The sequence below is a fragment of the Notamacropus eugenii genome, chromosome 1, assembly GCF_028372415.1.
Source record: "Notamacropus eugenii isolate mMacEug1 chromosome 1, mMacEug1.pri_v2, whole genome shotgun sequence".
Taxonomy (NCBI): Eukaryota; Metazoa; Chordata; class Mammalia; order Diprotodontia; family Macropodidae; genus Notamacropus; species Notamacropus eugenii.
The window spans coordinates 641,606,635-641,621,996 of NC_092872.1; the positions used below are offsets into that span (position 1 = coordinate 641,606,635).

At 36.5% G+C, this 15,362-nt stretch overlaps 1 protein-coding gene across 16 annotated transcripts in view; it reads right to left on the reverse strand.

Moving 5' to 3' along the window:
* Positions 1 to 15,362, reverse strand: part of EHBP1 (EH domain binding protein 1) — a 417,522-nt gene that overhangs the window by 79,796 nt on the left and 322,364 nt on the right. For all 16 annotated transcript variants that reach the window (XM_072635440.1, XM_072635441.1, XM_072635433.1 and 13 more), the window contains one exon: positions 4,177 to 4,324. In XM_072635440.1, the coding sequence (XP_072491541.1) occupies positions 4,177 to 4,324 (148 nt within the window). The remainder of the gene's footprint in view (positions 1 to 4,176; positions 4,325 to 15,362) is intronic.

Sequence of the window (15,362 nt, forward strand, 5' to 3'; positions counted from 1 at the left end):
TTTCCATTTTGGGTAGAGCAACCATTGCCTATAAACTCAATACAAATTTTAGTTACTGTGTATGACTCAAATAAAGGATAAAAAATACTATGTTTAATGTAAAATATATCATTAAAACATTTTAATAGTACATAGAGCTTATGTTGGGGGTCAACATTATATGACAAAATTCATACAAACAAGTAGTATATTCTTTCAGAAATTGCTACATTCAAACTATAAAGTATTAAAACTATTCATACTTTATTTGTACTTAAAAATATAAATTTGTACATACAAATATGACAAGAGGTAAAGAAAGAGTATTTATTCATTTTAAATTAAACAAATGAAAGACTTTCATTTTAACAGTCATACATATAATAACTAAAACCCAGTTTTAAAAAAATCCAGTTTCAAAACCTGAGATCAGAAAGATTATGTGATTTTCCAGTGGTTGAAGAGCTAATAAGTATCTGAGGTGGGATTCTAAACCAGGCCTTCCTAAATTCAAGTCCAATAATCCCTCCACTGTTGCATGTTAAAGTTTCCTTACAAATAAATTACTTTTTAAGTTGGCTCAAAATAAAATAATGGACTCTTGGCAAAATTGCATATGTTAGAGGTATTATCTTTGCCAGAGTGCCACAAGAACTGATTTGTAAGGGTCTTGAAACCTTTGACAAAGGCACATATATGAATATATGGAAGAAGTACTATTGAGGCTACAACACTCAGAGGATTCCTTATATTTTTCCATTATGTATGCCCATTAAAAGTAGAGACAAACTTTATATGTCCTGCTTTTACTTCTTAGTCTCTAGGATTTGGGGGTAGTTGGCTCACCTCTTTTGGACCTCAGTTTGCTTATCTGTAAAATGAGTTAGTTGGACTAGATGCTCTCTAAGATCTCTTCTAGCTCTAACTTGAGCCTCTAAAATGTTGATTCATTCTGGATCTCAGTTTTTTAGCTATATAAAATGGTGAGGTTGGACTAACTGAATTCCAAGATCTTTTTCCAAGCTCTAAAATTCTAAAAGATCAACTAATTGTGATTTTGTTCTAATCAAGAAGAGAAATAGTTGTAGACTCATAGAGGCATGCCTAAATGGAAAACTGATCCAATAGTCACTAAGCTGCTGACATGTCTAATTATACATGTTCTAAACAATATATAATCAATTGGAAGGAAACAATCACAAAAGTTTTTTAGTTCAATTTCTAACAGTAAGCAAGAATCTTTTTTCTGAGGTTTCCTATCAGTGATCTAAATGGACCTCTAGTTTGTGTTTCTGATAAACCATCATTACTCTGTTATATCACTATAGAGGCAGTTTATGGTTATTGCTGAGGAACAGGGAAAAAAGACAAAGGGAGAAAACATTTCTAATTACCTGATTCAGCACATGTGGGGTAGTTTTGCTTTGTATAAAATTGGCTCCCACCTAATCCTGAGGAGGCCAAATCCCCCCTAATGCAGGAGTTCTTAATCATGAACTTGTCTAAAGATTTATTTTTTATAACTGTATTTCAACATAATTGGTTTGCTTGGCAATGCTAGATCTTATTTTGTGCATTTAAAAACATAATTCTGAGAAGGGATTCATGATACGAAAAAGGTTAAGAATCACTGCGCTAAAGGTTCAAAGCTCATGTTCAGTGTCTCCCATTCCCTTATATAGCTTGATCAAGGTAGATTTAGAGAGAAAGACAATTCAATTAAATGAATTTAAGTCATAATTTTAGATAGATAAATCTAATGTCCAGCCTGGGTATTTCCATTTTGAAAGAACCTAAATGAAGCTCAGGTTAGTGGAATTTCAGGCAATGTAACTAAGAGAGGAAAAAGGACTGTTTCTTTTGGTCTTCCAACCCCCTCCCTTTTCTTAAGTTTTTCTGAGCATGGCTCTTCCTAGTCTGAACTGCCCTTTCCAATGAAGGGAAAGGAGAGGGCTCAGTTCATGACAGAAAATGGTACTATTCCACTCAAAGTCAAGCTTGGCCACAGGACAGCATCTGCTCTGCCCCAATGTTCAACATCTGCTGGAGAAGCAGGTCTGAGGCACTTGGATCCCTCAGGTTAACTGATCTAAGATCTTCAGAGGCTTCTGAACAACTTCCTGTTTCATCTCTTCTCTCTTCCTCATAGCTGATGCTAGGAATATTCTCCTGGTTCTCAGCTCTCATAGCTCTAATGCTGATCACCAATCTGGCCCTTTGTACTTCTAGAGGGGATTATTATTCACTGTGGGGATTGGCTTTAGGCTTTTGCTTTCTTCAGTCAGGGAAAGGCACAGACTTTTCCATTGGGTCTTGGACCAAACCATCTTCAGTTCCTTAAACCAGGTTTGACTTTTGGGAGCAAGGATGAGATTAGGGGAGTTGGCTTGTCTGTATAGCCAACATCTCTCCCCACTAATTACTCCATTACATATTCAATATTCATAGTTTATTGCTAAGTATAAATACATAAGCATATTTTTTTTGGTTAAAGTAGCATACTTATCTAATCACAACCTTAAAAATGTTCTAGTATTGGTTGTCACAGCATTCTCACTACTGCTACTATGCCATACTGCCTTTTGGAATTTTGAAGGAAGACTCCACTGGCAGCTTAAAGAGGGAATATGTGAGTAGTATAGGAAAAGCTTTCTAAAAAGTGAGAATTGAGCCCCATCAAGGATATTAATAAACAGATATAACATATATTTTACAAATAAAATGAATTATATCAAATGAAATTCCTTTATTAAATACAAATGAAAGGAAAACTTTCTGGCTTTGGAGAAATAAAACTATGTTTGTGAAGCTGCAAGCAGTCCTGGTAACCTTGTTATGAAATGATGGAGAAACAGTGAAGGTACAGCAATTAAGAAACTTGGAATGATGAAAGAGTTCAAAAAACTAAGTTTATAAACTTTATGAAAAAGTAACATGAAGGTTGTAACTCACCAAGATATAAGCTGACAAATACAAGATTATTTGCAGAAGAAGCTTTCAGATTTAATGAAAGGAGGGGTTGGACACAATAAGCATTTAGCTGAAATTTCTCAGCAAAAGAAGCCTTTAACATGTGAAATCAACTAGGAATAGCAGCAACAGGAGCAAATAGTGTGAACTCTTTTCTCAGAATTATTCTTTGTGCCCACAGCTTGAGCTCACTCTGAAGAAACACTTTATCCAGGTTTCAACCCCTAACTCCTCGTTCTAGCCCATACTTGCCCTACTCTTCAGGGTGATCTCAGCATTCTGAGATGAGCTTAAAACAAAAAAGTATTTTGGCTTCGTTTACTAGAAAATATGGGATCTGTTGATAGAAAAATACAACCTTCCAAGCGATCTCTCCCTCTTGGATCAAAAAGACAAGAAATTCCAAATCAAAAATAGGCTGAAATGAACACTATCAGATAAAATTCCCTTTAATAATTAGTATTTAAAATAATATACATTGGATTTATAATGATTGCACAGCTAGATGAAAGCTAGTCCTTATTCTGATAATGAGCTTAAGATAATTTTTGTAGAGTATGAAGATGGCATCCAGAGAACAAGGAGACTAAATGAGACTAGTGTTCAGAATTTGAGTTTTACTCCATATTACTTTAGCAAATATTATTGGAAAGAAGATCACTCTTAGTGATATTTTGAATTTAGGGTTGAAATAGTTTAATATTGACTATAAACAAGTGATAGGTATCAAAAAACTGGGTCCAAGGACTACTGTTCCCATACAGTAGGTAATAATACAAACATTTAAATGGCAAAAGATTGTCAGACTTCATTAAAGTATGCTACAAGTGAATAAAAAAGCTTTAATTTCAAAGTTTAGCAGTAAAAGGTCATGTGTACTCCTCTTATGTTGGAAGTTTTATGCAAAATAATTATGTTATAATCAATGTGATATCACTCTGATCAAAACTATAAATCACAGCTCATAAATTTTTCAAAGTATGAATATATTCTTACCAGTGTATGTTGTACTTCTGGGCTTCGGAGAATTAAAACAGTAAAGTTGAGTTTAAAAAAACAAAAACCATTAATTTGATTTGCTGGTTTTTCTGATATTAATGTGTACTTTACACCCTTATATACCTGCTACAATATTTTGAGGTATGAATAAAAAAAGAAATGGTCCAAAAGGTCCAACACTGATTTTGGGGTTGTTACTGGAATATGATACAAGCTTCTTTAACTCACCTCCAGATGCCTTTGACCTTTCTTTCAACTTTTCTGCCGCTATTTCACTATAGTTGGGAAGTTCTGACATCTTCACTCCAGATCGAGCTTCTGCTATTAGCTGACGAGCTCGCTCTCTCAGCTGCCGACGTCGCTCTTCATCTTGCTGCTAAGATATATTGAACAGTTGCCAACTCAGTAATTGACAGAAATGCAATTTCATTCTCAATCTGATCATCATGATAGTAACTGGTTTACAGCATGGTGCTTGGCCCACATTATAAATAGGATGCTCCATATCAGTTAGGTGTCACACAATTTTTAAAGGCATCCCAGAATCAGATTTTTTTAACCATTAAAAATTACTGTATTAAAATGTTCATCTAAAAATATTTTGAGCCAGTTTCTTTTTAAGTGACTCTCTGGTAAGATATATCACTTAGAAAATGATTAGGAATTATATATAAGAAGATTTATTGCCATGTTAAATCAGTGTTCTCATAAATTGAACCACAGGTGTAGAAAAGATCCATGATGTAGAAATAGAATTAACATTTTTGTACTTTAAGGATAGGATTTAACCTGCCAGCTATTAATAAAAGCATAAGAATTTATAATGTTGTAGTACAATATTACCAAATAAGAGAAATGGACAGCTTTTGTGAGGCAAAATGAGTGTCAAATGCAGTATAGGGTCATAAAAATTCAGTTTATCAGTTGTGTAAAAAGTCTTTTAAAAACAAAGCAATATTTAAGTTACAACCAATTCAAGGTTTGTTAGTTGAGAATATAGAATCTATCAACATTCTTGCTTTAAAAATAAAAATCATTGATTCATTTAATAAATATTTATTGATTACAAGATAGGGAGATGTAGGAGGTATACAAACGCGTAAGGCGTGGGCCCCTACCTTCAGTCAGCAAAAATGAGCAATTATTTATTAAACAACTACTACAAGCCAGGCACTATGCTAGCATCTCATTTAATTTCTCACTGTAACCTTGTGGTGTAGATGCTATAATTATAGTTTACAGATGAACTAAGGTGGAGACAGATCAGGTGCTTGAGCTATATCTTAAAGGAAGAGAGGGATTCTATGGGAGAGTGGTCAGCGTAAAGGAACAGAGACGGGAGATAGAGTATGATGAGTGAAGAAGAAAGAGGACAGTTTGGCTAGACTGTGGAATGTAGGAGGGCAAATTTATAACCTAAGATGGGACATAAAACAATAACACAAATAACAAGGGTCTAAAGCAGAACTGGGATATACAAGAAGACTTAAATAAAATCCTGTAATGTAGAATTCTATAATGCATAACGTAATGTAAAATCCTATAATGTAGAAGAAGAGATCTCTCAGCTAGAAGGATCAAGGAAGGCTTCAAAAATTAGATAGTATTATAATTTGGCCTTGAAAAATGCATGGATTTCAACAGGAAAAGAACAGGAGAGTATGGAAAGAACCCAGGTATGGAACAGCAAGTACAAAAACAACATAGGTGCAGCAAATTTTGGGGTATTTGGGGGGAATATGAACTAATCAATGTACAGAGAAGTACAGAGGGTCATTTGAAGGCAAGGCTGAAAATATCTGGGACTACATTTTGGCAGATATGAATTTTGGGTTAAAACATTTGAACTTTATTCAGTTGCCAATGGTGAAATAATAAAGTTTTAAAGTGGAAAAGTGAAGAGATTAGCGCTCTGTTTTAAGAACATTAATTTGGCAGGTGTATGTAAGACAGGTTCAAGGGACGAAATTAGAGGCAAGAGACCAGTTAGGAGATAATTGTAATAGTCTAGGTGAAAGGTAATGAGTATCTGCATGATGTAGTAGCACTGTAAAAAGAAGGGAGGGGATGGACAGAACTAATATTGTAGCAGTGGATTTGGTATAATTTGGTGACTGAATTGGGGAGTGAGTGTGGAGTCAGAGATGCCTGAAGTTTAGAACTTGGGTGACTGGGAAAATTGGCACCAGTAAGATAAACACAGAAGTTGGGAGGTAAGACTGGGTTGATGGTGTGAAGCAGATGCTTTACATTTACATACTGCAGGAAGGTAAGTATTGTTACTATTACTGTTGTTTTTGCTAGTGATAACAATGTAAGGTCAGGAGTAGCTCTTCACTCCAACCTCAAATAACAAGATGCCCTTTCCCTTGACATCTTCATCAGGTCATACCTGATGGGAATTGCATGAAGACTCCACAAAGGGAGAAAAGGCATCCCAGTGCCATGATTTAGGGGTACAACTTTGCTACACATGTATCTTTAAGTTGGAGCTTATTCAATAGAGGGGCATTATGTATGCAGGAGAAGAATGAACTCCCAGTTTGCAGGAAATGTTCTGTACCAAATGTTCTTGACATATTGCTTTAGTAAATACCTTTTCCTAAAAGCTTATGGAGACTACTGGCTTATAATCAAGGGAGAACCACAATGGTGAAAACTCATGATTGGTAGTACCAGAAAATGTCTTACATACATTTCCACACTCTCAAGAACAAGACTCTCAAACCTCAAGAGTTGCCCCAAGAACCCCAAAGGGAGCAACATTTAGGACTTCAATGAGTAACTGGGAGTGCCTGACTATGGGAGTGGTCCTGAAGGAATGCTGCCAGAGCAAGAACTGACACCCATATGGTATATTAAGTTTGTAGAGCACTTTACATACATGATCTCATTTAACTGTCATACTAACCCTGTAAGGTTGGTGCTAGAGGCACTGTTATCCTCATTTTATAGGTAAGGAAACCTAGGTTCTGAGAGGTTAAGCAACTTGCCCATGGTCTCATAGATATAAGTATTGGAGATGAGATACATACTCAGGTATCTCTGAGTTCCAAATCCAACATTCTATCAGTTCTGCGAGCAGTTGGATTTGGTTGGTTGAAGGCCACTGATGACCTTTAAGAAAAAAAGATTTAGTAAGAATGTTAAAGGCAAAAGTAATACTGTAAAGAGTTGAAGAGTGATGATTGGTGATAAGGGAGACAATCAATAAATCAACAAACATTTTTATTAAGTACCCACTATGCTCCAGACACTGTGTTAAGTGTTAGTGACAGAAATAAAAAAGAAATAGTCCCTGCCAACAAGGAGTCTATGTTTAGCCAGGGGACAGATTAACACACACACGCATATCCATACATGCACTCATACTTAATGAGAATATGTATAAAGTAATTTTGGAGGGCAGGGCTCAAGAATCTTCTTCTTCTGAGGCCACTGAATTTACTAAGAAGAGGAGTGACATGGTCAAAACTGGGCTTTAGGATTATCACTTGAGTGGCTATGTGGAATATGGATTGCAGAGAGACTTGAGACAGGGGAGCAATTAGGAGGGCATTGCAATGGTCCAGATAAGAGCTGATAAAGACTTGAAAGATGAGGGTAGCTGAGTGACTAGAATAGAAGGGAACAAATAACAGATATTGTGGAGGTAGAATTGATAAGACTTGGCAACTGAATGAATATGCATTATGAGGGAGAGTGATGATTCAAAGATGACTTCAAGGTTGTGAACCTAGGTGACTAGAAGAATGGTGGTGCCCTCAACAGTAATAGGGAACTTCAGAAGAGGGATGGGTTTGAACGATAATATCAGTAGCACTGGGAAAACAACAATACCAACTCAGGGAGAGTGAAAAGCCATAGTGCTACTGGTAGGAGAGTAACTTATCAGCAAACTAAAGGAAAAAAAGAGCTACTGATTTTTCTGGACTGGACTCACTGTTCTGCTGGAAGTGGGGGGAGGGGAGACAAGTATATAACTTTCATACATTGCCCATATAAATAATGAAGAGTGCTCATATCTCAATTATTGTTCATAATGACAAGTCAGGTCCAACGAGATGGATGGTATTGCTTTCTTTTCTTTTGAGGTTCAACCCTGAGGGTTGGGGTTTCTTTTTTTTAAATCAGAGATGAATTCTTACAAGAGTTTTATTGTATCACATACATGCCACTCTGTTTAATGTACAATAACTGCTCCTACAAAAATATTTGCACCAAACTAACGTATAACAAAAACTTTGCCCAAAACCAACTCAAATGAAATTAGGTATTTGATGAATGCAACTCACTCCTTCAGATGAAGGTTATCATTGGATTTTATTGTTATTTTTCATTTTAGGAACGAACAAGGTAATTATCACAGCTACAAGTCATACTAATTCAAACTATACAGATATATCAGGTGAGGGTGGTAACTGGTGCTGAAACAGATAAAGAACTAGAGTTTCACATTTCACTTCTATTAGAGCGGGTATGAGAACTGTAGGATGTTGTACATATTATAGAGTTCCTCACAATTAGGTGATTATATTGGATGTGGTGGCTGCCCAGTTTGGCCAGTCTGAGGTGGCTGTGGTTAGTTACTCAGATCTCTCTTTCCTATGACTCTGCTTCAGTTTGGAGCCTGCCAAGGGAGTCTTGATTACATCTTCAGCAAGCATGGAGCAGGGCAGTTTAACAAGAGGGAGGTACACTTGCTTGAAAATATCTATGCTTCTGATGGCAAAACTGTCTTCAACCATTTTTTCCTTTAATTCATTCAATAGCTAATGAACTTAAAGCAACAGCAGACCCCCATAGCCAGATAAACATTTTAAATCTGGTGTTCACAATCTTTTCCTTTTCACCCCTTAAGAGCTGTAATTTTATAATGTCACCACAAATTGGTTGCCCCGAGCCATAGGGTGTCAACAGTTTTTGCCAAGGTGCTCTACATTTCTGGGATTCTCCTAATAGTCAACTAGCTTCCTGTGGTATACCTGGACCGGGGCAGAGTTTTCAATACAAGGACACCTCTTTCCTCACCTTGGCTGAAGTCATTGCCATTGCTGCCATCACTTTATATCATAAAAAGTCTCAGGATATCTTTCTAATGCTATCAGTTTGAACTGCTTTTCCAGCGCGTTCTCCCTAATAGCAATTTATCAATTAAGATTTCATATCTTTCTCCATCACTGACTGACCCAGTGAATAATGTCCCCATATCATTTAACCAATTAACCTAAATTACCTTTTACAAAGGGATATTTACTGAAAAGATATGGCAAGAACTAAAGGAAAAAAAAATATTTCCTCCTATCCCCCACTTCCCAAATATTTGGGCTTACTTTCTCCTTTATCACCTTAATCAGTGGGGTGAGCAGGCTCAAATTTAAAGTGGCTGCAACAAAGCATTCACCCTTTCAACTTTTTGTCAAGGGTACTCTGTCAGTCAGTCAATAAACATACCATCTGCCATGCTTTGTGCTAAGTGCTAAGAAAGGGAAAAAAAAACACAACAGCAGTCTACTTTCTCAAGGAACTCACAGTCTAGTAGGGGAGACAACAAACAAACAACTACATACAAACGAAATATATATAGGATAAATCAGAGACAATCAGAGAGGGAAGGCACAAGCATTAAAGGGGGCAGTGAAAGGACTTCTTCAGGGCTTTTGGCAGGGACTTGAGGGAAGCCAGGGAAATCAGGAGGTGGAGAAGAGGAAATGAATTCCAGGCTTGGGGGACAACCAGTTAAAAGGACCAGAGTTGGGAGATGGGGAAATAGCTAGAAGGCCAGTGGCATTGCATCCCAAAGTATATAAAGGGATTAAAGAGTAATAAGACTAGAAAGGGAAGGGAGGCAGATTATGAAGGCATCTGAACTCCAAATAAAAGATTTTACATTAGAACCTGGAGGTGAGAGGGAGCAACTGGAATTTACTGAATAAGGAGGTGACCTGGTCAGAAATGCCCTTTATTAACATCATTTTCACCGGTGAGTGAAGGGTGGACTAAATTGGGGAGCGACCTGACGAAGACCAATCAGCCAGGCATTTTGATAGTCTAGGAGTCAGGAGATGAGGGTCTGCACCAGGCTGTTGGCAGTGTCAGAGGAAAGAAGGGGTATTGGAGAGATGTCATGAGGGTAAAATTGACAGGACTTTCTCGTTTCCCCAATCGCTAGACTAATTTGTGCTTACTTTAGGATTAGCACATTCACTTTGGCCTAACTAGTCAGAGCTGGTTTTAGTTGCAATTTGAGGAGAACATGAAAAGCTCCCCATTTTCCCTATCCCAGACACTGTGATTTTTTTTTTTTTTTTAAGTACTACTTCTGTTTCTTTGACCCTTTGAAGTCTCACAAGGCATAGTACCAAAGGAAAGAAGATAAAAACAGGAGGTGGCCCTTTCGGGGACAAAGGCTTGCCTAGTGGAAGGAAAGACAGCCTGGAGGAGCTATGTGCTTGACCCGCGAGCAATGGACCACCTCATGAGCCAAGGGCTGCACCATGCCCGGAAGCCAGAGATTGACTCGCTGTGCTACATCTGGCAGTAAACTGGTGGGGGGAATGCTTTGTACTAGCTGCTTTAAGTTTGAACCCATTGCCACCCCCCCCCCACCCCCGCCATCCCCCAGGGACAGAGGTGATAGAGGGAGAGTATGCCCAAATTCAGGTGGGGGGGTACTGTTTGTTTGTTTGCTTTGGTTCTTGCTATATCTTTTCAGTAAATGTGTTTTGCAAAAGTGATTTGACTGATATTGGGCCAGTATCAATGAGACAATCAATGTCAGGTAGTATATACTAAATATAACTAGTGAAGTCATTTTAGGAAAAAACCCACCACAATGAAGTCTAGCTAGGCATCAGAAAGGCAAGCTGCCCCTTAGGGGTAAACTTAGAACCCTGAGGGGAGATAGAGCAGTAGCTTCACCCTCTGGGGATCAGATTTGCCAGAGCAAAAGGGTTTTGGAATAAAGAACCTCCATTGTTTATGTGGGTTAGAAGTGAAACTGGGAGAAATGGGAAGGTATTCCTAGTGCATGCAGCAAACCAGCACAACCATGGATCAGAATGCACCTTGGTTAAAACAGGCATTTTACCTCTTTTATAATTTTTTTTTTTCTGTATGTTCCTTCAATTAAATCCTTTTTGTCCCTCTTTGTGTTTGGGGGTATCAAGCAGGGTAAACCAACGGAGAACTGGCCAATGATAAATTGAATACTAATATGCACAGATGACTGCTGCTAAGTCAGATACTTTCTCCCGGGACAATCTTCCTTTTTTTTTCAAAGGGCACACTCATAACTTCTAACAAGGCATCTTAGAGGTTGAAGGAGGCACTAAGAGACCATCTAAATGAAACCTCATCATTTTATAGATAAGGAAAAAGAAATCATAGGATCACAGATTTAGAGCTGGAAGGAACCTTCAAAACCATTTAATTCAACCCACTCATTTTACAGATGAAGAAATTTAAATCCTTATCTATACAGTTAGTTGCAGTAACAACAGATCTATTTGTTAAATGACTTGCCCAAGGTCATACAAACAGTGGCAGGGTGGGGACTAAAACCCAGGTTTCCTGACTCATCATAAGATCCTGTAGCTGCCCCACCACAAGGCCTTCATTTTATCACTCAGGTGAAAGGAAGGAGAAAGGTGGGAAGAAAGAAAGCAGGAGACAGTTAAAGTAGGAGCCAGTAGAACAGTAGAGATGAGGGTTGCAAGAGGATGCAGCACAAAGTAAAAAAAAAATGAAAACTTATAGCTTATAAGTAGTATATGGGGAAAACAGGAGAAATAGAAATTCAGGTTTTAAACAAGAGCACCAAATTACATGACAAAGTGAAGAAAATACTAAATTTACGTATCTTGAACCTAAGAAAGCTGAAAACATTAATGAAAACTGATAGTTTACCCCAGGCATCAAGTTTTAAGTTAATTTCCTTACACAGGAATAAAAGATATGTGTGGAGCTAGAATTCAATTAGTTAAACTAAGAAGATGTAGTAATCTTAACAGAATTTGAATGAAATAAATGAATATATCTTTTTGAAATTGAAATGGAAACTTATTCTTATAAGAGATATGTAAATACCATTCCATGCTTCTCCCTGTCCTCCACTCCCTCAACTCCCCCATCCACCCCAAAAAAGAGAAAAAGAACACTTTCCTTCAGCAAAGATTTCTACAGAATGCTCCTTAGTTTGGGCAATCATTAATAAAACCAACACTAAATCCTAATTAGCTACATTTTATCCATTTCCGTGTAAATTGTTTGTTTGTACCTATTTACTCATCATTGTTCTTCATACAATAGAAAAAATGCAAATGAACGAATCAGAAAGCAGCCCTAATGGGACTTTCTGTTTATAACCATTAGCCCAGAGGTGTGCTGTAATTCAATTCTCTAGCAGCAAGATTTAGCCTCATTAACAGCCTGCACGGGCAGGTTACAACTCATAAAACCCTACAGTAAACAAAGTACGTGGACACAGCACAAAATCTTGAGCCTGACTGACAGAATTCTAGTTCCCTATCAGATTGCCTTGGTTTACTTTTCTCCTAATGTCCTAACACTACAGAGACAATTTTGCTTGGGCCAAGAGCTCTCTAGTGGGATAGCCAGCATGTCTGTAGTGTTTGCTTTTTCACTCCTTCCCTTCCCTCAAGACAGAGAAACCAAGTGAGAAAAAAAGTATTTGTTAAAAGCATAATGTAGAAATGCTTGCTATTATTATCCTAATTAAATATACAATTTAATTTAATAAATTATATCTGAAAATTTTCTTAACTCCTACAGTTCATCACAACGAAAATGACTTCATTTGAATATTTTCTACACATATAACTCAAGAAATTTGGAGTTTTGCAGTAATGTTAAATATTTTAAAATTGGATTGTGCTAAATTCAATGACTATTCAAAGTAATAATCAAATTGATAGTCTTCAAATATGAAAATGTCCACAAATGAGTACCCAAACCAGAAAGAAGACCAGAAGAACTGTGTTAATTTTACTTTGTATAGTGCCCAGACAATCAGTAAAAATATATTTAATGTATGTATATATGTGATGATACCTCCATCTAAGAACATAAATTATATATCTCATATCTGTTTGGACAACCCCAGGAGAAAAATAGAGCAAGATCAATATGATTTTCCTATAAAAAAGAAGCAACTCAGATTTGCATGTCATTTCTTTACTAGTGTCTAAATAGGAGAAAAAGCTGTGTGTGTGTGTGTGTGTGTGTGTGTGTGTGTGTGTGTGTGTGTGTGTGTGTCTGTGTCTGTGTTTGTGAACAACTATTTAGGGAAAATAAACATTATTATTACAAATGAAAAGGAAACAATAATTTTAGAGTCGTAGATCAGAAACATTAACTCACTTTCTTATCTTGTCCAGGAGACTAGAATATTAGCTTTTCTCTTTGTTTTGACACCAAGGAAAGAATTTTTTAAAAGGTAATTTTTAATAGACTTACCTAGGATAGATATCCTTAAGATAGTAGTTAGACTTAAGTCTACAACAAACATCTATTACTTCTGAATGGACAATAATTATTGCTAAGTTAATAAGTATTTTGATTCTTCACGTTATTAAGAGCATTAACTTCAAAAAATGAGACTTTTCTATTTATTAATATTCAGGATTAGGCTAAACTACAGAACAAGTTGACTTAAACAGCCAGATTTCTAGCAAGGCTACCCCACCCCTACTCCCATTTTTAATTTTGCTATTACAAAACCTGTGTATTGTAATCACTGGTGATTAAATAACTTTTCTGAAGGAGCACTATGATTTATTAAAATTCTGGTTATTCATTTTTATATTTGTATACAGAGGAATCCTGTAATGGACTATCCAGTTCTTCTGATGAATTCTTCTTTGTGCTATTGTCACCAGAACAATGAGGGAAGTTAAATGGCAAAAAGAAACTAAATTATTTGTATTGATATTATGGGTGGTTGAAAAACTCAGGTCCAGGAACTTAAATCACAGTCTCTGGAAAACTTTTGAATATGTTATACACACTTAAACTTTGTTTTTCCTATGACCTACATCCTTAGCAAGGAGTAAAGTCCTTCCATGGTATAATACCAGACCTATTTCAAGACAAGGGACATACAACACTGCACATGAATCCTAGAACTGATGATCTACTGATAGTGAAAAATATTAATTTCTCCTATAAGTGTATTTGCCACATTTGTGAACACATAAAAATTTAAAGTTTTTGCTTGTTCTTTTGAAATGTTCAAAATTCTGCTATAGATGTACAAGCAAAACTTCACCATTATAGGACAAACTCCTCAAGAATGAGTAATGTAATTCCTTGTTTCCTTCCCATAAAAATGTATTGGTATGCAATTTTTATATTTCACAGTTCACCGACATCTCGGCAAGCTTTCTTCCACTGCTTCAATGGTGCTACTTTTAATTTTATCCTCCTTAGTCGTAGTAATTAAAGTGATCAGCAGTGGCATCCCAGCGGCTTTGACACAGCTACAACCCCCTAACAGACTTCTGCTTTTAAGGAGAAGGGAAAGAAAAAGAACTAGAGTTTCATTTCACAGGAACAAGAAAATCAAGCTTCTCCAATCCTCAACTTTATCCAATTGTTCTTTCAGCAGTCTTTGGATCTTAAGAAACAACTAAAAATGGCTGCCATAGGGGGTCCTTTTTGTACTTGCCGAAAATGTCAACGACTGACATTACTTTAGTCCAGAACGATGCTATGGATTTGTGAAGGTGAATTAGAACATGAGAAACTGTCATTGTGGCTACATAGAACACTACCTACCCAACGGTCCCCTTTCAGTAGTATTTGATGTTTGCTGCAGACTTAGTTTAAAAAACAAAACAGAAGCGGAGTCTCTTTGAGAACTGTATACACACACATGTGTACATGGAATTAGGTTAGCAAAAACACTTTTTTTATATAATTTCAAATAATGTCAGCATATAGTTTTGTTAAGTTTCATACATGAACAACAAACCCAAATAATTTCTAAACAAAAAGAGACTATGACTACTTAACACTGCTAACAGTTCACAGGATTCTTCTCTCCAAATTGCTCATGAAATGCCTCGATTACATAGTAGGAGCTGAGAAAAAGAACTTGACGGCCACCCTTTCATCATCAGACAGGAAGCAAGGCTCTGTTATTAGCCATTAGCCAGAAAGAAAAAAAAGAGAGAGAATTCTGTGCTTGTCCAGAGGCAAGGATTACCAAAATGTACCTATTTACATGCTACAGAACACAGAATTAAAATAAAAAAATTAAATTACAAGATCTTTAAAGGTTTGGGCAGACTAGATTTTTACTGCCAGCTTGATCAGCTCTTGTTTAAGTAAATAGGATTTAGGATGAAACATTAAAACTGTTTAGCTGATCATTTCAAACCATTTCAAACTTT